This window comes from Rhipicephalus microplus, chromosome 1 (genome assembly GCF_043290135.1).
Source record: "Rhipicephalus microplus isolate Deutch F79 chromosome 1, USDA_Rmic, whole genome shotgun sequence".
Taxonomy (NCBI): Eukaryota; Metazoa; Arthropoda; class Arachnida; order Ixodida; family Ixodidae; genus Rhipicephalus; species Rhipicephalus microplus.
In genome coordinates, this window is record NC_134700.1 from 165,980,431 (window position 1) to 166,003,286 (window position 22,856).

A 22,856-nucleotide genomic window follows, 5' to 3' on the forward strand; every position below is an offset into this window, starting at 1 on the left:
AGGCATATAAAGGAAGGTGAAATATTATAAAAGATGGTGAAAGCTGAAGCAAGAGGCCAAGTATAGATGGGCTCACAGGTTGGTGGCTCACAGCTCACGCTAACTTTAATTCATTACGGATTTCCAGTGTATGCTGGATTCTTGGAGCTGCGTAACGTGAAAGATGCTTTGATACTGGTTCTATTTCGAGAATTGAATATCAAGACAGGGAGGACTGCGGTCGGTAGCACAAAATTTGGTAGCTGACTTTGGGTTTGCGTTTCCGCACCGTCTTTTGCAGCGTCATTAAGGCTTTTGATAAACTTGCAGTATCTCCTCTCAGAGCCGTAACTTGAAGGGGTTCGGACACCCCGGAAACCTTTTCAGGCTTTAACTTTTCCGGTGGTATTAAAGTATTCACAGGCATTCACATCGAGCACCAGTTGCGAGATTTAGCCAATCTACACATTAACACCCCCCGACAGAAATTCCAAGGTACGGCCCTGTCTCGTCTTCTTCTGTAAGCACTATCCAAATCTTACGAAGATATCTCACGTAAACTCTTCTTGGACGCGCTTTCAACTCATGTTCACTCTTCTTGCAATAATATTTTTATATGAAGTATAATCCAATCAATCTGAAATCAATGATTACATTTAATACAGTTTACAGCAAATTTTTAAATAGCAAACCAAACATGCATGAGTTTCCCATGCGTCAGACTTTTACTTCAATGAGCCGAGTCTTCAGTGTCTGTGAGCTATAAACAGCTTAGTTTAAAGGTTCACTTACACGTCCTGCCACAGGTTTCGCAGGTGATGACAAGTCAGGCCTCATGCTTGGCTCAAAAATTATGTTGCGAGCGACTCTAACGTAAGGCGTTCCTGTTTATACCCTGATTGTTCGTTTCTTTTCATATAAACTATTATCTTTTCTTCTACTATATTTTTCTTTCCCATCAACGTGCAATTTCAAGCAGATGGCGCGTAACGAGCGTTGAAAGCACGTGGGCGCGTCGTTATGAACGGGAGCCCTCGACTTCGTTCGACGCATGCACCGCAACGGCGTCGTACACATCTGCGTGGAAATAAACCGATTCCGAGGTCGTAAGTCTCGCTCCTCGTCGCTTGGCAAAAACACGGTCGCGAACGGAGGGCTGTCGTTCGTTTGGGCTGGTGCGGGCAGGGCGAGATGCTTATATAGTGAACAGCGGAAGTGGTTTTCTCTTGTTTTTGTCCTGGTGGGGAGCTGCATCGAGAAGCGGTTAAACAGTCAGCAGCGCGGGGCAGGGCGTGCGAGTGATCTTGGCAGACGTCCCGCGCACGAGGTAAACACTGAACGCGGGCTGCCATACGCAAAACGCGCGCCCGATTCCTACGGATGGCTGCTGTGAGCCACGAGCGAATGCACACGCAGCTATTCATGTTGGTCAGTTAATCGTTATTTTGGGCAAAGACCTCAGATACACCATCAAACGCGAAACTTGACCTTCGGCGTCAGCACCAGCGACGCAAAAAATAATCGCCTGATTACGCCACAACATGACGTCACCTTATCTGTGGCGTCATATGGCCAACATTTGTTACATCATCACGACGTCGCATGCTGAAGCCGTCACGTGGCATCGTCGCTTGCTCAAGGTGGGCAGGTCATGGCTTCTCTGCGAAACCAGGGCAGCTGAAGCTAGGGTTACTGTACAGTACAGTATCTCCATAGGTGAAGCAAGCTTGCAGTGCCTCCTGTCGAGTGGATCCGGCCAGTAACATCAGTGAGAAGATGAGAAGCTCATTACATCAAGTGATTATCAAGGATCATTACGTTAAGTCAGAAGAAAAGAAGCTGGCCTTCGGCTTCCAGCTGTTTTAAGGCAATGTGCACGAGAGACTCTGTGACTTTTGCTTGGTCAGTACCGAATTTCCCCCGCAATGTATGCAGCGGTGCAAGTTTTCAGAAATATACAAACAAGAAATGAAGCATGAAAAATTCACCATGCATATAATGTCCCGTTTATCGAACCATCATTGGAGTGCCGTGTCGGGCGAGTTAATACGGCAGTTATGTGATTCGGTTCTGTGGAATGCTCCTCTGGGTTGTGTCAGAGAAAGTTTTGCGTAAAGTAGCAAGACGCCTGTAACCACTGAGGTTTTATGGTATTATGGTTTTGCAAGGACCAGCGAATGGCTTGACGTTGCCAACCAGGTGGTACCAATTGCTGATAGAACTCAGGGTTGCAATCAGTCGACCCTGTAGTCTCATGGTCGCTGTGCATAGAAATGAATCAGGGCCATTTGTAAGCTTCGATTTCCCAGACCTAGCTCTCATAGGTTCCGCACTTAGTATGCAATATTGAAATGACAGTACGACCTTTGTTACGATGATACGACCTATACGCCTTGAAATAAACTAAACCAAACAGAAAAAGGTTATATTTGAGTACCAGCATAATATACGCATTTCGAAAACACATACTTAAATGAAATAGAGAGAAAGAATGACAAAGTAAAGACAGCGAGGTTTACCAGGTCACTTCTGGTTTGCTACCCTTTGCGGGCGAAGGGGGAAAGAAAAAAGGAGCCACAGATAGTGCGACTAATAAACTCGCATGCGTAGCAGCGACCACCGCGCATTCCCAGATGATGTCAAAATGCAAACTGCCACAGAATACGGTTCACTTGCGACTTTTAGGTGAGGAAGACTGCAATCGCTCATGGCAATACAGGCTAGGAATGGGAAATGACGGCGATTCATTATAGGGGGAGGACGTCGATATTAGGTTCCGAAGAAACAAGCAAATAATAGCAGTAATATATCGCAAGTATTACGTACACAACACGTCTCAATACTTCTCTCGTGATGTTTACCGCGTACAGTTCGCTAAATAGCAGCCCTGCGGAACTCGGCAAAAGCATACACATGCGCGCCTTTCCTTTCACCGAAATGCATACATGGCTCAAGACCCACTCTTGTAAACAAGGCATCAAAATTTGAAAGAGAACACGCGCTGTCACTGGATCGATGCTCGTGTAGTAACCTCTTTTTATATTTTTCTTAAGATGGCAACACACAGCTGGAAGCCTTCTTTGAGCTATCGGCTTAGGACATGATGTATAGCAGCTCAAAGAAAGAACGCGAAAAGCACGTTTGACGCGAAGCGCTGACACTTGACAGAAACCACTAGAGCTGGCAAGTGACACCACACGCTGACGTTTCGAAACACCAGAAACAACAGATTGGTTGCGTCAAATTCCTTGCCTGAAATAAGCAAGACACTTCCTGTACGTTGCACGACGGGACCAAAGCAAGAGTTCAACGCCGCGATGCACGTTTCATATCCTGTAAACACTTGTGGTTGCTTGACGCAACATTCGAGGTTCCCACGGTGATTCCCCACTGTATTGTTTTTAGCGGTTGTCGACACAGTGTTCAATGAAGGGAACGCGTTGTGCGCCGTTTGACGCCGCACTGTTCGTTGTCCTGGCGTCAACGTTGGCTCATGGTGCTTGCTCGTCCTCTACGTGCGCGTTGAAACTATATGCATTCGTTATAAACGATGAAATAATATATATATATATATATATATATATATATATATATATATATATATATATATATATATATATATATATATATATATATATATATAGAGAGAGAGAGAGAGAGAGAGAGAGAGAGGAGAGAGAGTATGCTTAAGGGGGCTCCTTTTTTCTGTGCTTTGACACAATATTAATGCGGTCTAGCAGACAATAATGCCAAGGAAAGTACACAGGAAGTGATTAGACCGAATTGTAATGTAAATGTAATGTAACCCAGCTGGTCACATTCTCCGTTGCGTAAACGGTTGCAGTGGTCCCAGTGAGTCAATAGGACGAGGGTACTATTCCAGCACTCGTATTATACTTTGTCACATAATGCTCAAGTTCCTGAGTTCCACGTGCCAGTCATCGATATAGATCTCTAATACCACTCACTGCATCAACTGAATAATATGTATGGTTGCACATTATATAGTATACGTTATCGCGCATGTTCGGCTACCTTTTATCATATCCCCTGATTCCGTTTTAGGGGCGAAGCTTCTCTTAGTCTGACCTTGTCATGCGTCATGCGTAACCAAGAGAAGAGACGAGAAAGAAAAGAAGGCAGTATTTCCCGAACAGTGTAATATACGGCGTTGTCTCATAGAAGTACATACAAATTGCAGTTGTGTGACGATATTCTAGATGGCGCTGTACAACTACTCTCCGATCGGCTGCTGCGCGGGCTGTGCCTGAGTACGCGGAGAACGAGTACGGCTCTCAGTCTCCTGGATAGTCGCCGTACGTGGCGGATCATTGGTAGGGCATGGACGAAGCAGAGTGGCGGGCGCGTCGAAGGCGCTTGCGCTCGGCTTCCTTGGCTCACGTCTCGTCGGTGTTGCCCGCTCGCTGTCTGCATTCTCGAACGTGATCTCGAACGCATTGGCGCATGCACGGACAGACGGACGCTTCACTCCACTCATCATCGTTCACTCCGTGGATATGCTGTGATTTCTTTTCTCCCGTACACGACATTTAACCGGCTTTATTACGCCAGAAGAGAAATGTTTATGATTACTTTCTTGAAATCAACGTTCACAGGTACCAGATACCGTGTTTCGGCTACAATGCAGGTGAATTCTCTATCCATTTGAATTTGAGTTCGATATTTCAGGATTGCATTCCCTCAGCTCCGTGCAGAACAGCCAACCAAACGTCCGCCTGTTTAACATCGATGCCTTTCGTCCGTCGTTTTCCTTACATATTTTTGCTTCAAGCGTCCCCCCTTAAAACATTCTACAGAAGCCATCGTTTGTATACGAACCTAATGGAACCCATCGCTGTCTACGCAACGAAGCCGCGGAATTACAGGGGAGGCGCGACAGAGCCCGGAGCGAGCTTGGCTTCAGGGCGCAGGCGGGGGCGCCGTACTCGCGCGCGCCCTTCGGCTCTACCGGGGTCCCGGACCTTTCGGGTGGAGTCGGGTTTCCGCGCCAGACGCTTCGTATCTCTCGTCGACGCGCGCTGCACGCGGTCGCAGATGCTGCGCGAGCCCATTCAGGACTTCGTCGAAGTCAGCCCCCACCGCAACTCCTTCGAGTGTTGTCTCAGCCGAGCAAAACAAGGTTTCTTCGATGCGCGGACAACTTATCTTGCCTCTTGCCCCCGACAAAGACGCCCGCCGTACCCTTTTTTTTTTCAATCTAACCCATACTGTGAACTTATCGTGCGTGTGTGCTATAGGCAATGAAAGCTTTTATATTTGCCGATGGGGCTGTCTTGACTTTACATAGCAAAACGAAACAAAAACGCAAGGCAACAGAACTACTATATCTGACGGAAACAAAAACAATGTGAAAGACGTAGCACAAGAAAAACAAAAGGACACGAACGAACGCCACGTCATACCATTACTTCCAAGCATCCGCTTTAGCTGATTTCTGCTTCTCTCTATTCGAAGAAGAAAAGCCGATTCACGGACTCTGCAGTGAGAACCCTTGAAACACAGCCATAACATGTCGACACGTAAGTGTTCCCTCTGTGACAAAGAAAATCGATCACAATTCGCTCCTGTTTCGCGTTGCAAAAGCATCCTGGACGCACGCTGTTGCTTGGATGATTCTACGAACTCTAGTTTACACGTTATGTTTTCGAAAACCGACGTGAAACAGCTTCGAGTTTATTAGAATGCATGTTTCACTACAATGCGGAATCGAAAGCAGAACTATACAAGCGTCACATCCACCTGATATAAGTTAACCTAAATACAGTAGATATCATTAGAAGAGCACTGAAGACGACTGATTGATTGTAACGGAAGTGCTGTACTTTAAGGCATGCAGGAAGTTGCTGCACGAAGGGAAGTGCTTCCGCGCTTTTAACGGCACCGTTGGCCGTCGCGCTTTGATATTGCTTCTGACAACGAAAGTAGATGCCGCTGCGCTACATGTTGCCACTGTCAGTCATGCATCAAGTGGGCCAAGCGCAACATTTTTTGTCGCTTTGTTAATGATTCATCAAGCTGAGTAGCTTGCACTGCTGCTAAATTGAGCAGTCAATGCGATGTGCATTTGAACGTTCGCGTATTTTCTTCCCGTGAGAAGTGTACCTCTATCATCTGCTGCAGAGCAGTCGTACATCGCATTTAGTCGTTGGCACGAAGGAAACATTTCCAGTTACAGCTGGAAAGCGCAGTTCACGCCCCACGAACCTCACACCACACGTATATGACGCTCAAGTTTCAAACACAACAGCTGCTTCCCACCCTATACTGACGCGACACCGGTACTTCGTTAATTAAAAAAAGGCACGAAAGTGACGCTGCCCTGCGGTCCCTAATTTGTCTTGGCTCGCGAGGGCTGGAGCCGAGTATACGTTGTCGTCGCGCCCGATTTTCCGGGACTCCTTCCAAATGCTCAGTCTCGTTCTTCTTGCCAAATGAGCGGCCGAGCGAGGGAGTGACGGCGACAGATTCTCTCTCTCGGACCCCGAAGCTACATCGAAATTTTGACACCTCAAAGGCACGGCCCAGATGTATTGTTACGTGCCGCTACTGCTGTGACGTCATCGTTCTCTTGCGTGAACAAAATCAGGACAATTTCGAGAAGAGTCCGTTATGTGAGATGGCTGCTTCTGCGTCAGTATACTCCACTCGAAATTATCACGAGTGTCACGGCTGACTGAGAAATTAGGTTATGAAGCGTGCAAACTTGGGCAAACTGATAGGACATAACTGAACGTACGAACAGCGCAACCTAAAAGTCGTTACAGCCTAACTACGGAAGCGAAAAAAAAACAAGAATTGAAAAGAGGGCTCATTTCCGTTCTTGATTTTTTTTTTTGCTTCCGTAGTTACGTTGTAACTACTTCTACGTTGCGCTCTTCGTACATTCAGTTATGAGAAATGAAGGCAGTTGCGAATTTCAAGCGGAAATTCATCTGTCAGCACTTCGCAATAAGTTTCTAATGCGCACTGAATCTATTTCCGGTTCCTGGTGTCGCGTCCACCACAGTGTCGTATAGGCTATACGGTACTCAGGTGCTAAGTTAAGGTCGCGGGTTCGAACCCAGCAGCAGTCGTTGCATATCGACGGAGGCGAAATGCTAGAGGCACATGTATACTGTTAGATGGCAGTGCACCTCAAAGAACACTATATGGTCAAATTTTACGGCGTCCCTTATAATCATACGGTGGTATTAGGGGCGCAAAAAGCCCAAATTTCATTATTAATCTAGATGTCGAAATGTCGCTCAGGTCGTATAATCCAGGAGCCGTGGTAGCATGTTACAACATCGCGGATCTCTTTAGCAGTGAGTCTTTGCTCTTAAGTTGCCAAGACCCATTCGAGGATTACAAACTTTTTTTCCTTTGTAATAATACGTCAAGTAACTTCACTGCACTACTACCTGTCAAGCAAGTAAAGAAACTCGCTTAAGTTAAAGCAGTGGGTGTATCACTTTTGCGAACTTGTGTTTAAAGTCTTGTGACAGGTTTTTACGATGACCTGACGTGAATGTTCTATAGGCACACTAAAAGAAGCTCGGTGGATTGATTTCTTTTCGTAAAATTCCGAACGCAGACAATTTACACAGTGTCTGAAGCTTCTTCTCTGGAAATAATGAATTGTTGACTAATTGTTCAGGGTCCGAATAATACTTAACAAAAACAATATTCCTGCAATATAGCACTTTTCTCAAGCGCACTTAAGCAGTCTACGCGCAGCACAAACGCCGTCATCGTTGTTCCGGTGCATCGCTTTTTCTCACTCACCAGTTGAATCCGCGGTCCCTGTGCACGGTGACGGCAAATCCGAACATGGATCCTTCGGGACCCCGGTGCACGAGCGCCGAAGGTAGATCCACGTTGAAGGCCCACGCGAGTGGGGCCAACACGCAGAGGAAACACCACAACATGGCCCGCACGAGTCCGCGCGGACGGGTCCGCAACGGCATCTTCACCGCACGAACCGGAGGCTCGAAGAAGCGCTGGAGCAGCCGCTGCTCCGAAGCCGGGTCTCGCTCTCCGCTGTTGGGGCGAGGGGAAAAAGAGGGGGAGGATGCGGAGAGGGCAAGCGCGCTGATTTGCGAGAGCTTTTTGCGGTGCGGGTTCACCTCCGCACAAACCCATAGCTGTCCTTCTCTCTTTCTTTGCTATTTCTCATTTTACTCTCGATCTCTGTCCTCTTTGCTTGTTTTGTCTGCGACACCCGCCCCCCTAGCGCGTTTCCAGCTTGGGACATTTCTGCGACTCTTCGTAGTAACCGCATCTTTCGATTTATTTATTCATTTTCTCGCACTTCGGATGACGGGTGATTTCCTTACTGCTTTCTTGAAGTATGCAGGGCCCTGAACCCTGAACCTGAAAAAAAGAACTCATTCTCGTTATTCGCGTTTCCCATTCCCCGCGGCTTCCATCTTGACACCCTTACTTGACGCAGCTGCTTATCTTGGGGAGACGTGGTATTCTGGGCACGTTTTTTTCTTTTTTCAGATATTGCCTCTATACTTTGCCGTCTACTTTTTTCCAAATCAGTTTAAGATCTCCTTCATTTCTTTTTTTTTCTTTTTACGAGCCAAGAATAATTATAATTTTTTAAGACTAAGAGAAATACCGCTACCACCCCCACCCTCTTGGTTGTTTTCCTAGTCCACTTCAGAGATTTGCATTTCCCAAAGGGAGACAAAGAATAGATGTCTTCTTGCTTACACAAGCAGCAATACTTACAGGAATTAACGCTCGCTGATAAAAAGTGTCCTACTTAAGACACACCTTCATTTCTGCGCAGATGCACCCTTTTGTGAGGCTGAAGGTGATCAGTCCCGCTTGTGACACACCAGAAAAAAAAAATGTTGGCAGTGCTGGTAGCTATGATACTACCGCCTTCTCCACAAGCAATAACTTGTTCAGATGTCGAGAAGTGATCACATGACCGTGTTACATGGCGCAAAAAGTTCCAATAAGAGAGTGCATTACGCTGATATGTTTGAATAATCAATGTAGAAAGGGCTCGTTAACATAATGACAATTTCTGCAGTTTCTGTGTTTAAACGCAGATCACTCAGCAAAATCGATCGAATTATACACAATATATTATTTACTTTTACAAGGGCATTCAAATATATATACAAATAAGGGTGAGCTATCAAGGCAAAAACAAGGAGATGTAGCGTATATTCACAGTATGTACAACGTCCATGTAGGTATATGAGTATACATATGTAGCTGAGATCCATGTTGTGTTGTAAACCGTTGTCACACTCGATGGACCACAATTCCTTGAATACCTCTCTCTCTCTTTCTCTGCTGGTGTCCTCGATTTTCGTAATATCTATTGTTTCTTAAAATAATGTGTTCAGTTTATTTTCCATCAATACAAAAATGATGATAGAGGGGGTACCAAATGAAGATGGGTGTGGGTTATTCAGAGAATCGTATATCTATTAGAACAAAGCGCCACGTTGTTTAGTGGTTTGGTGGTCCTTTGCTGACCCGAAGGTGAATTTCGGCCGCGGTGGTCGTACTTCCGATAGAGGCGATAATGCTTGAGGCACCTGTACCTAAATTTCAGTGCACGCAAAGGAACCCCAGGTGGCACCGAAATTTCCGGAGTCCTCCAGCGGCTTCATATCGTGGTTTTGGGACGTTAAACGGCAGCAATTATTAAAAGAACAAAGTGTCATCTTCCTCCACCGACAAATTATACGAATGCAGCTATCGTGTGGTGAAAAATCGGTTGAGTGAACCAACAATTCAAAATTTTCCATAAGAGATGGTGGTGGTGGTGAAACTTTATTACTCAAAAAGGGATCCTGAAGGACACTCGGCTAGACGCCAGGTGTAGAGGGCATCCCCCCCCCCCCCCCCCACGTCGGGACAGGGAGCCCGACGCTCTCCGCCACCTCGCGGGCCTCCTGGACAGCCCGAAGTTGGTCTGCTAGTGAAGCACGTCCTAGCACTTAGGCCCACTGTTGCTTGTTCTTGGCGTAAGTGTCACTCGATGCACAACCACGGAGCATATGGTCCAAATCTACACTGCACTCCACAAGAGATGACAATGGCATTTTTTTTCTCATGCTGGGTGACATCAACCGAAAGGGATTTCACGGAACCGAGCACAAACTTTTTTGCCGCAATCACTCGCCTTTCAGAAACTTGAGCAGCCAGCGAAACGCGACAGCACAGCTCCCTGATTGAATGAAGTTCACGGCTTTTGCGTACCCGTCCATTTAACAGGCCTCACTTGAAAGCTGCGTGCCACCTACGTCCCGTGTCGCGCTTAGAGATAAGCGCATATTGAGCTGGTCTAAATAATGTGCCGCCCGCGGATTTGTCGCAACGAAGGGAGTTGTAATTTTTCGAAAGGTGTAGTTTGTGCGACTGCGCGTGTACAGTTAAACTAACGTGTTGTGGAACCTCGCCGAGCTGCATGCGCGGCTGCATAGCGGCATAAAATCGTCGCAAAATTTCCACTTTATGGGTGTCAGTTTGTAATTAAAGTTCAATTAAAGGAACAGATATTTCTGATCATTTAGAGCATAAAATCGGGCTTTGCGGTGCTCTGTGTCCATTTCTGTCAATCTCACCTGCACCTGTTTGGCGCGGCATGCCGTGCAGCGTTTTTTAGCGACCCTAAAAACTTTTGCTTAGTTTTTCTGGCCGCGAAACTATTAGCTGGCACTCGGGCTTTCTTATATTGGCAGGTAGTAATGCCAAGAGGAACTTTGAGTGCGAAGCCGAACGATAGTACACAATAATTACCATGATTCTGAAAACAAAAATTAAAAAGTGGTATATCCTTCCATAGGCTAAAAACGACTTTCTGCTGGTCAAACGTTTATATCGCAAACGTGTCTACGTATAGCAGACACCATAGACCGTGATGTGACAAAAATGTGTTATCTTTATTGCTAAGCTCAGCCAAAATTTATTGTGGCATTGCCGTTTGGGGGGGGGGGGGGGGTGAGGGGGGATAGGAATGCCAGTGGCCATGGATCCCCCTATATAGAAGGACATCTAAATTGTACTGCCATTATGAGCATTAGAGAAAATGTGTCCGAAAATCTTGTAAATATACAAAACACCAGATATGTTTACCCACTTCTGCAGGATTGCTTTCCTCACTGCAGTGGAGCGTAAAATGAGTCGGGGCAAGAACTGGGCAGTAACTACATGATAAATTGAAGAATTGCAGATATTTATACGAGATGTCCACGTCCGCTCTAAGATTCGCAAAAGGGCGATGTTGCTACTGTCTACATATTGATGAAGTCTGGCTACTTCCACGCAGGTAACCGGAACCAAATTGTCGAAGACTGCAGTTGCTGCAACCTTCGGCGACGCCCTGCAGTGTGACATCACTGCTTCCCCCGCATCGTCGGTCGAGGATGAGTAAGCGGCGTTGTAAAGCGGCTATATTCGGGCGAGCACGACCAGGAGATGTTACGCAACGCGAGTGATGTAGTCGTGTATAATACAGGAAAGTGACGCAACCCACAACAAACCATTAGTAGGGACCTTATTTAGTGACACTTGTGCGAATCGTTCGAACGGTCGCGAATAGATGTTTCCTTTATACCGACTCTCGAGCGTGGTAGTATATACTTCTGACGGCAATTAAATGAATTAGGAGAGACTGACTTATAACGTCTTGGCTGTCGAAAGTAAGAGTGTTTCTCAGGTCGGGCGCGCACGCGCGAAAGTTTCGTAAGATGAGTCATATCAGAAGAACTTGTTTTGTCTAGCGCTCGCTAGTGACGCACAAACAGACAGTGTTGAAAGAAAAGACGAAAGATCACGTATCCGGCTCTGCCTGCCGGACATGAGTGTTTCCACCCACACGTTTCTTCAAGACATTGGTTTGCACCGCGTCGTGGCCGTTTCGGCGGTAGCAATAAGTCTTGCGGAGAAAAGCTGCACAGCAGACACATGTGAAAAATTGGGGGACGCTCGAGCTTCGGCTTCAAGAGCAGATCACGATTGCGTAATCGGGCCTCGCGTGCACTGCCTTCTGAACTGCAAAGCCGCTTCGCTTCTCGGTGCATGCGTTAAACGTGCCGTAAAGAATAAGCTAACGACTGCGCGCGTATACCATATAGGCCATTTCAAAGTACCATTGAAAGCCTATTACAAGCACACTCATAAAGTGTCCACTGCGCCATAATTATTTCTTTTGCGAATCAGGGAAGGGCCCACTACACGCTTCTGGGGAAACACGCGAACTTACGCAGCTGTCCACTTTGTTGATGCTTCTGCTGCTGATGACCGATTGAATATGTCCGAGAGCTTTGTAATGGGTGTGTGTTTAAAACGCCCACTTGATGCTCAATGCACGTTTTTTTTTTCACGGCTGGTGCAATTCTAAGCTTCTGTCACACAATATTTGATGCGTTAAAGACACTCCTTCCACTTCAAGACGTTCGTATAGTGTGTTTTTCTCCAAGGCAGCTTCAACAAGTATCGTGGCTTTGTGGTGAAGTACTTGCTTGCCCCGCAGACGGCCTGCGTGAGATGCTCACTCGGACCGGGAAACGTTTATTATTTTATTTGCATCTTTCTCGATTTTTCGACCACGGACAAGGTGCTGATTTTCCGTGCACATCCAACGACGCCCAAGCCAGAATTTCTACGAAACGAGCTGTTCAACGCTGTCGCGTTAATAATTATCGACACACTTATTCAGAGTGTCGATAAGTTCTCTGCGTCGCGGTTACATGCACCGGCGGACGTTGAAGTATCAACGAGATGCAATAATGGCTCATTTCGAAGGAGCCAAAGTTTTTAGGGGCACTATCAATGAGTGACCACTCTGTTCCTTTTGCGAGCACTTCCGGTCCAGCGTTAACTTCCGGTTTTCCAAGTATTAGAAATAAAAGTGTGTTCTAAACAATGGGCCAGCAGCCTTTTGTGGCATGGAGCCGAGTGGCATGAAGCCAACATGGTGGGGGCCAGGAGGATCTGTGGGTAAACAGAAAAAAATTGGTGAACTTACGATAAAAATGTACAAAACTAGAACAAAAAATCTTAATTTTCAGGAAACGTTTCGCATGCTCGCAATTTATAAACATGTAAAGATAGATTACCAGGGGGAGGGGGAATCTTCGAATTAGGCCCAGACGTACGTACAGTTCAACGACCCATTACTCATCTACCACGAAATGATGTTTTTCTATCGCAATGTCAGAATCCAGTCCTCCTTCTTACACAGAAAGCTCAACGCGTGCAAACGGTAGCATTTCACGTGCTGCAACGAAATCAAGGGGCCGACTCAGCCATTACAACTCAGACATCACTCCACATAGTCCAGATTGCTCAGAAGTTTCTTGTTCAATCTCGCACATGCTCTGGCAACTTCCCGCGTTACTTCAGGGACTTTTGAAGTTTAAACTTTATATCACCACCACAGTGTTACACCATACAATGTGTGGTGTGGAATGCGGGAAAAAAAGCTGCGATAAAAAACACAGCTTGAAGCACCTATGAGTCCGACTGGAAACAGCTCAAAGTTCAGGAGCTCGAAGCTTCAACACCAACTAAAGGCAGACCAGAGAGCCCAAGAACTGGCGGAACGCCACCACGTTCCAGCGTCAACTCAGGCGTCGCCTGCACTAGTGGCTGTTAGGCCGTCCCTCACGGATCGCCCCACGGCTTAAACTCCTCAGGGCATTTTATTCAAGTTCTCGACTGACTCAATGCGACTTTTGGACCCGGTCATTTTTAGCCAACTCGTGAATATCTACATCAAAGTTGCTCACTGACAGACGCAGAAAGTCGTAGCGATGTTCATAGGTTGGTTATTGGGAGCGAGGGTGGGGGAGGGTGCTATCACCTTATTACCGGGATTGCATAATGCAGTGGGCCCGCATGCGGCTGCGACCTTATTTAAAGAAAAAAAACATTTAAAAAAATTGGTGACTCTGGTTAATTTAGCTTATAATAAATGCATATCGTTTATTTAATATTAACCATATATTCCCAGTGTCCTACATGTAGGACTGTGAAACTTTTCAGTGTAACTCGACTGTTCTTTTTCGGTAAAAAAAAAAGCTAGCGCCACCTAAGATGTGTTTATAATGCCCTGTCCTCGTCACATGCAAGTCTAGGTGATCGCTGGGCTACAAATAGCCACGTGCTTGTAGTCACAAAATGGCTATTTCACGTGCATTAGCTGAGTGCCATACCACGAAAAAAATATAAGTAATATAGAGTCAAATTATTCTCGATGCTGCTGATATTTTCGTCGATTGTTCATCAGTTATTGGGTATATCACTGTCATACTTTCGTATGACAGTGATAGGGGATAATGTTTTTGGTTCACTTTGTCAAACATAGGTGTCCTACCTACAGGACGGCTCCAAAATCATTGTTTGAAAGAGTTTTTTATTATTTTTATAAAAGCCTTATTCTGTTTTCTGAGGTCGTCGAAGCAATCATTTTGGGGAAGTTAATTAATTTTGGTAATTTTCCCTAAGTCTCCGCATATATAGGTCACGGCTCTGCTAACTGTCAGAATAATTACTGAAAATTATAGAATGAGTTCATCAAAAGAGCAGGCAGTTTTCTTTTGAAGAGATGCGATTGCTACGGCACCTGGTGGAGCAAGTCGCAACCCCACGCCTCTGTTCACGCGGCCTCCGAGCTTCGCCTCGGCCCTGAGACGAAAAACAATGTGGAGTATCCCAGGGTTCGCAAACGCCGCGGTGCGAGTGCTCCTACCAGACATCTTACCCGAGCATTCGGGTCATCTCCGAATTTTCCGAATCCCCACATTCACACAGGTGATCGTTAAACGTGCCGCGTTTCAGGACTAACGTCCTGAGTATTTATTTATTTTTTGCCGCTCGAGAAGAATACTACAAGAAACTATATTTATTTGGGTTTATCCTTTTAAGTTACGCAGCGATGACGTATAGTGTTTAGAACAACAGGTTCGCATGCAAGAAGTCCGTGGTTCGAATCCCGGTGCCACGCAGTTCCCAACCGGATTTTTAAAAAAAGTCTGCATGGTGATGGAACTGCATTAAAAGGCCTGAGGTGCGGCCTCACCGGTGACCACCGCCGGTAACGCACTCCCTCGCCAGAGAAGAATTGGCCACCCTGGTGCAGTATCTGGCCAGTACCTCCCACATTCATACGTGAATTAGTCCATGGCCCTCAGTCCCCAGCAGCTGCGAAGCAACTGACCACGGCGGCGGTCACATCTGCATTCTTATAGCATCCTCGTTGCTGCAACGCAGCAGAGGATGCTAAGAATCTCTGGATCCGGACAGGCCACCATTGGAACCTGAACTTAGCAACGTTTAGCGCTAGAATCTTATCTAGTGAGGCAAGTCTAGCTGTACTATTAGGGGAGCTAGAGGGTGTTAAATGGGATGTAATAGGGCTCAGTGAGGTTAGGAGGACAGATGAGGCTTATACGGTGCTACAGAATGGGCACGTCCTCTGCTATAGGGGCTTGGCTGACAGGCGAAAACTGGGAGTGGGGTTCCTAATTCACAGAAACATAGCTGGCAACATAGAGGAATACTGTAGCATTAATGAAAGGGTGGTATGTATCGTAATTAAACTCAATAAGAGATACAAGATGAAGTTGGTACAGGATTACGCGCCTACATCCAGCCATAATGACGCTTCAGTTGAAAGCCTCTATGAAGACGTGGAATTGGCAATGAGTAAGGTAAAAACACAGTATACTATACTGATGGGAGACATTAGTGCAAAGGTAGGAAAAAAGCAGGCTGGAGACCAGGCAGTAGAAGATTATGGCATCGGTACTAGAAATGTCAGAGGAGGGCTACTAGTAAAATTCGCCGATCGCAATTATTTACGGATTTGGAATACCTTCTACCAAAAACGAGAAAACCGTAAGTGGACATGGAGGAGCCCTAATGGCGAAAATAAGAACGAAACAGACTTTATAATGAGTGCACACCCAGTCATCGTGCAGGATGTGGAAGTGGTTGGCAAGGTACGATGCAGTGACCATAGAATGGTACGGTCTCGAATTCTTTTAGACTTGAGAAAGGAACGGCAGAAATTGATACGCAAGAAGCCAATCAATGAGCTAGCACTGAGAGGGAAAGTACAGGAATTCGGAGTCTCGCTTCCGAACAGGTACTCGGCCCTTTTTGAGGAAACCAAACTTAGCGTAGATACAATGAATGATAATCTGACGAGTATCATTACAGAGTGTGCAGTGCAAGTTGGAGGCAGGGTAGTTAGACAGGACACTGGCAAGCTTTCCCAGGAAACGAAGAATCTCATTAAAAAGCGTCAAATCATGAAAGTCTCAAGTACAACAGACAAAATATAACTGGCAGAGTTTTCAAAGTTGATTAATAGGCGTAAGGTATGCGATGTAAGAAGGTATAACATGGAGAGAATTGAACACGCTCTGAAAAACGGAGGAAGCGTCAAAGCAGTGAAGAGGAAACTTGGGATAGGCAAAAATCGGATGTATGCACTAAGGGACAAAGAAGGCAAAATAACTACCAATATGAATAGGATAGTTAAAATAGTGGAGGAGTTTTACAGAGATCTGTACACTAGCCGGGACAACCATGACTTTAATACTATAAGAACTAGCAGTAACCCAGATGACACCCCACCAGTAATGATAGAAGAAGTCAGGAAAGCTTTGGAGAGCATGCAAAGAGGCAAAGCTGCTGGTGAGGATCAGGTAACATCAGATCAGCTGAAAGATGGAGGACAGATTGTGTTAAAAAAAAACTAGCCACCCTGTTTACGAGGTGTTTCCTGACGGGAAGAGTACCGGAGTCTTGGAAGAACACTAACATCATCTTAATACATACGAAAGAAGATGATAATGACTTGAAGAATTACAAGCCGATCAGCATGCTCTCCGTAGTATACAAGTTATTCACAAAGGTAACAGAGTTAAGAAAACATTAGAATTCAGTCAACCAAACGAGTAAGAGGAATTTTGAACAGGCTACTCAACAATCGACCACGTTCATACTATCAATCAGGTAATAGAAAAATGCTCAGAATATAACCAACCACTATACATAGCCTTCATAGATTACGAGAAGGCGTTTGATTTAGTATAAATATCAGCCGTCATGCAGGCACTGCGGAATCAGGGCGTAGATGTAGCATATATAAACAATCTGGAAGAAATCTACAGGGGATCAACTGCTACCATAGTGCTTCGTAAAGAAAGCAACATAATACCAATCAAGAAGGGTGTAAGGCAGGGGGATACAATCTCCCCAATGCTGTTTACCACGTCCTTACAGGAGGTTTTCAGAGGTCTAGAATGGGAACAGTTAGGGATAAGAGTTAATGGAGAGTACTTTAGTAACTTGCGCTTCGCCGATGACATTGCAATGCTGAGTAACTCAGGGGCCGAATTGCAACTCATGATTGCGGAGTTACACGAGGAGAGCAGAAAGGTGGGTCTTAAGATTAATCTTCAGAAGACGAAAGTAATGTACAACAACCTCGGAAGAGAACAGCGCTTCGAGACAGGTAATAGTGCTCTGGAAGTCGAAAAATACTATGTCTACTTAGGGCTGGTAATAACCGCGGAGCTGAACCACGAGATTGAAGTGAGTAGAAGAATAAGAATGGGGTAGAGTACATTTGGCAAGCACTCTCGAACTATGGCAGGTAAATTGCCGCTATCCCTCAAGAGGAAGGTATGTAACAGCTGTATCTTGCCTGTACTTAGCTACGGAGCAGAAACCTGTAGACTTACAAAGAGGGTTCAGCTTAAATCGAGGACGACGCAGTGAGCAATAGAAAGAAAAATGGTAGGTGTAACCTTAAGAGACAAGAATAGAGCAGAGTGGATTAGGGAACAAGGGGGTTAAGTATATCATAGTTGAAATCAAGAAGAGGAAATGGACATGGGCCGGGCATGTAGCGCGTAGACAGGATAACCGCTGCTCATTAATGGTAACTGACTGGATTCCCAGAAAAGGCAAGCGGGTTAGGGGGAGACAGAAGGTTAGGTGGGCAAATGAGATTAAGAAGTTTGCGGGTATAAATTGGCAGCCGCAAGCGCAGAACCGAGTTAACTGGTGGAACATGGGAGAAGCCTTTGTCCTGCAGTGGATGTTGTCAGGCCGATAGTGAGGATGATGATCCTTTTAACGCAATGTTTGAAGTTGAGTGATGGTAGAATAACGATATCTATTCAGTTACACCATAATTACCCCTGATTATTGACACTCACTGAAAACTACACATTCTTTAATTTTCTTGTCTTGTCTTGTCTTTCTTGGAATTTAATACTGAGAGCATTGAAACCATGCAATGTGAATTTGACGCGTTTGCAGGTAGTGCATCATAATTCGTGACTGAATGGGATATAAAGACATCAATATACATTTTACGTCAATTTTGCTGTGTGCGTTGGCGCACCCCCGAAATTCGTTTTGACATTGATTCGACAAAACTTTGAGATGATGATATTCGACAATGTCGGAATGACACTTGTTTCCAATCCGCTTAGTCGTAATTGAGAAAGACTTCGCGCCTGCCTGCGTAATCGATAAGCTGCTATGACCCAGAAGGCGCGTGTAAGTGAGGTAAAAGGAACATAAAAAATGCCAAATTTTATGCATTTACCTGACGCACTCCAACCTGGCTTTTCCATGGATGATGCTGCGGACGGGCACACGAGCTCGTCCATGGATGCGAAAAAGAGTTTGGTGCATTGCCATTGAGCAAAAGCAAGAACCCACTAAGCATATGTGTCAAGTGACAATTTGGTAGCCTAAGCATAAAGTGCGTAAATTCAAAGGAAGGCTAATTTGAAATAAGGACTCATCGCGTGATACAGGCAAGCGGTAACTTCCCGTTCTGTTTGGATTCTCGCGCCTTCGTCCAAGCGATGTTAAACCTTCTGCCATCTTCCGGATGCTGTTGAAAAAGATCGACTTCGGCGTGACAAAAGACATGCGACAGATGGCGCTATCTGTAATTTTAGCAAGACAGGGGGACTAGTTTGTGATCTCTTCGCGCCAGCAGTTCCTTGTGTGATATATCTCTTAGCCACTCCACTTGATTGGAGGCCATGTTATAAACATATTTTTTTCGGGAGTGTAAGTGTAGGCAGAAAAAAGAAAAAGAATGCTTGACAGATTAAATTTGAAGAAAAATAGTGCTATTGCAATCGACGGTTTTAGCAGTCTGTAGGTTTCCTTTGAAAGCTATTGATTACAGTAATCAATTACATTTAGACTGATGTAATTTATGCTACGTGATGTGTACAAATATGGTAAAATGTGATGGTGAGCTCACTGATATATAAGAAGTTTTACCCAAAATAATAAATAAATAAATAAATAAATAAATAAATAAATAAATAAATAAATAAATAAATAAATAAATAAATAAATAACGTGGTCCCGTTACCACGCGCGAAGTCCTGAGAACTATTTCATTAAATGCCATGACATCGTGAATGCTGAACTAGGAACGTGGTGCTTCATTCCACCTTCATGCTCATCACGCTTCCCTGCAATGATTGAGCTAGATATCGAGTAAAGTCATGTGTAACCTACTATCACACTTTCTATTTTTAATTGTTAAATTTGCCAATGTTACCTGTTAGTGAGCTGGAACGATGTTGTGTTTTAATTAGAGCGTGTTATGTCAGGTATTCTGGATCCCACATTGATCATCGGTATCGTGAGTTACCATACAGGCACTGTCGATCGGCCGGCACCTTGTACACGCCACATCATAACGCGAGATATATTCTTCGAGGGCGTGTGAGAGAAAAGTGCACCTTCGCTTTCAGGCGAAATCAGGTTTCTGCGTCTGAAGATCGGCAATAGGGAACGGGGCGTCCTTTATACGACCCTTATCGACTATAGATACACTATATATATCATAAAGTTTGGCCATGCATTTGCTGGGCCATAGTTGGGTATGACGTCTACATTTTTTTTTCTTACGATGGCATGACGCAAGTATAAACGAGGGCTGTGAGAATTCGTGCATTATTCGTCGTAATCCCACCATGCATCGCCTACGACATAACAGCGGCACACTCAATCGCTTAGTCGAGAAGTGCACTTGGGAACTTACGGTGATCTACTCGTAACCGCACCGCCCGTTTAACTGTCTATAGCAGTCAGCCCCTAACACTAGCCATGTAGAGGTCGACTTTCGCTACTATCAGCCGTCGTCGGTGTCGCTGTTACAATGCTGGAGTAAGTAAACTGTGTGCCACAGAGTTGGCTTACTTCGACAGAACGTGATCCCGATGACGTCGATCTGTTGCACCCATGATAACAATCAAAAGCGTAGCCAGACATTATTTTCTTGGGGAAGTGGAGCATCTTTTTGATTGTTCTAAAGTGGGACGCAGGCTGGCAGATGTGGTAGAGTGTAATTTCGAAACCGGTACGCCATGGTGAAAAAATTAGGGTGTGAGGGGGAGCGCTGATTTAGTGTGCCGGCCGCCTCCTGGATACGCCAGTTTTACAATAGCGTCTTTAACGTTGAGCTCGGCAATCTAAATATGCCGATAACACATGTAACGCGTATGCATCACGTGTGCGCATGCTATCTAGCAGGTTATTCCAAAGATTGAACGTTCTCTTTAGAGTTTTCAAAAAATACAGACAGGCTAGCTCATAGCAGAGCTCTTAAACAAGTAAATTTATACGCAAATTATTTTTATATGTGCACACAAATTCGTGGACAGAGTTCAGCGCTTTGGCAGAGCAGACGACTGGGAGATGCTGGAAGCCCTAAGCGAAAACTGCTCGGGCAACGACTCACTCCTCGAACGGCGTTCCCTGGAAGAACGTGCCTTGACGGGTCCTTTTGGCAGTGGACCCAACGAGCCCTGAAGCGAGCGCCTAAACTCGTCGGCGGCGTACGTGCTGCCCCGTCTGGAAACAGGACAAGTGGATTCATGTAGCAGGATAATGTCGGGGACTCTGTGCGGAAGGTACTCCACGGCCATCGAACACAAGGCCATTACGACAGCAACGAAGGCTATCATGATATCCCGGCGGTGCTTGGGAAACAGCCGAAACACAATCTCTCCCAGCGATCCAGTCAGTCTGCCGAGTGCGAACCCGACGCAAATGCCCGTACAGCGCACCCGGACCGGGTAGTACTGGGCGGTCACAACGAAGGCGAACACTACGAACAGATTGGCCAGCATACGGAGAATCACGACGAGAATCCCGTTGGACGTGTGCTTTTCGCTGCCGTACGTGCCAGTCAGGGCTACGGCGACGAAGCTGAAGATGAGCATCGACACCGTGCACGAGCGCTTCGCACCGTACCGTGACATCATACCGTAGGCCCCAGCGTACATCGGCACCATTCCCAAGATACCGGCCAAGGAGACTGTCTTCTTGACGGGGAAGATCTCATTCAGGTTCACTTGATTGAAGGCGAACGACAACGAGGACCACACGTAGCACAGCAGCACAAAGCGTCTTCTCAGCTGTGGATTGAGCATGGTAAGCACAGTGTGCTCGGTTTGATGCTCGCTACTTCGACGCTCAGCCTTGCGCACCTCGGAAGCGAACCAAGAGCGGCAGTAATCAGTGTCTGCGCTGTTCATGCGGGCGACACTTAAGGCGACGCGTTCGGCCTTCCGAGGCTGCATCGTGGCTAGGAGCCAGGTACAAGACTCGTCGCCCACAGGGTAGAACGCTAAAGCAAGCATGGTCGTCGGCACCATGAGAAAGAGGTGGGCTGCTTCCCAGGCCAATCGCAGCGTCGACATGCCAGCGACCACGAGGGGCATGACGATCGAGGCCACCGCCATGGAGAGGAAGCAGTAGCGATCTCTGCGCGCTATAGTCGAGACCTCATAGAGAACCGAGTACTGCACGAGCCACAGAGAGTTGCTCGACACAGACACGACTATGCGCAGTGCCACGAATAGCAGGTACGAGTTGGCGAGGCTGGTGGTAAATCCGGCCACGAGCAGCGCAACGAGGGTGATGTTCATGACGAGCTTGCGGCCAATGCGGTCAGCGGCAACTCCTACCACGGGGAGTGCGATGACGCAAGCGGCCATGTAGGTTAGCACGGCCAGTTCGATGAGCCACCGGCGGTCACACACCAGCCGCCACTCACTCACTATGTTGTTGCCGTAAGGCGCATAGTCAAAGTCCCAGGAGTCACAGCTTACGAAAGACGCTGCACTGCCGCCATCGGGCGGTTCACGACGTCTGCAGTGACTTCGGGCGCCGTCCTGTTCGATGGGTATGGCCATTAGGCGCCACTCTTCGACGCTCAGATTAGCGAAAGCTTCTGTCGGTCGACACCAGTGGTCCATGATGCGCGTAGTGAGTCGAAAGCTTACCAGGTGAAGCAAGAACGTAGTCCCCGCCAGCATCGATACTATTAGTGCCTGCACCTGGAAACGGCCTTCGCCCAACGGCACTTCTTCGTCCCTCTCGACTTCCAGAACATTGGAGGGATTCTGGCTTGTAGCGTCAGCGCAAATAGATGAAACCTGACGCCGGGCAGTTGTCTTTTTCGATGGCATGGCTTGTTGGTTAGTACGGCGCTGAGGTTCAACTCTACTCGTCGTGTACGCCCGCAACAGAGCTGCGAAAAAAGCGTTGCATTGCCGGGCAAGAATCAATTTGACACTCACGGCGCGCGTGCCCTCCTCTTCTTCATCATTGCACTCTGGCGCCACCGTATGGTCTTCTACTTCGGACGGCAAGCGTGTGTTCCATTTCTCACCGTAGACGGCTAAATAGACGGCTAAATAGACCGCTAAATGGACGGCGGCCATCTTAAGTCCCATTCCAATTCTCACGTAGCCGGCCAAGTAGACAGCTCCGACAAGACCGCATCGTAGACAAATACTATGCAGGCTACTTTGCTGTCTAAACAAGATGGCGACTCA

General features: G+C 46.4%; 2 protein-coding genes across 2 annotated transcripts in view; both read right to left on the reverse strand.

Annotated features, from left to right (window-relative positions):
- Positions 1–7,987, reverse strand: part of LOC119178767 (integrin alpha-PS2) — a 107,459-nt gene extending 99,472 nt beyond the window's left edge. Inside the window, exon 1 of the mRNA XM_075887580.1 lies at positions 7,765–7,987. Within this exon, the coding sequence (XP_075743695.1) occupies positions 7,765–7,946 (182 nt within the window). The 5' untranslated portion in view covers positions 7,947–7,987. The remainder of the gene's footprint in view (positions 1–7,764) is intronic.
- Positions 7,988–20,678: 12,691 nt separating this feature from the next.
- Positions 20,679–22,487, reverse strand: LOC119178585 (solute carrier family 22 member 7). Its single transcript, XM_037429798.2, has one exon. The coding sequence runs from the start codon at positions 22,485–22,487 to the stop codon at positions 20,679–20,681; it is 1,809 nt and encodes a 602-aa protein (XP_037285695.2).
- Between the last annotated feature and the right edge of the window lie 369 nt (positions 22,488–22,856).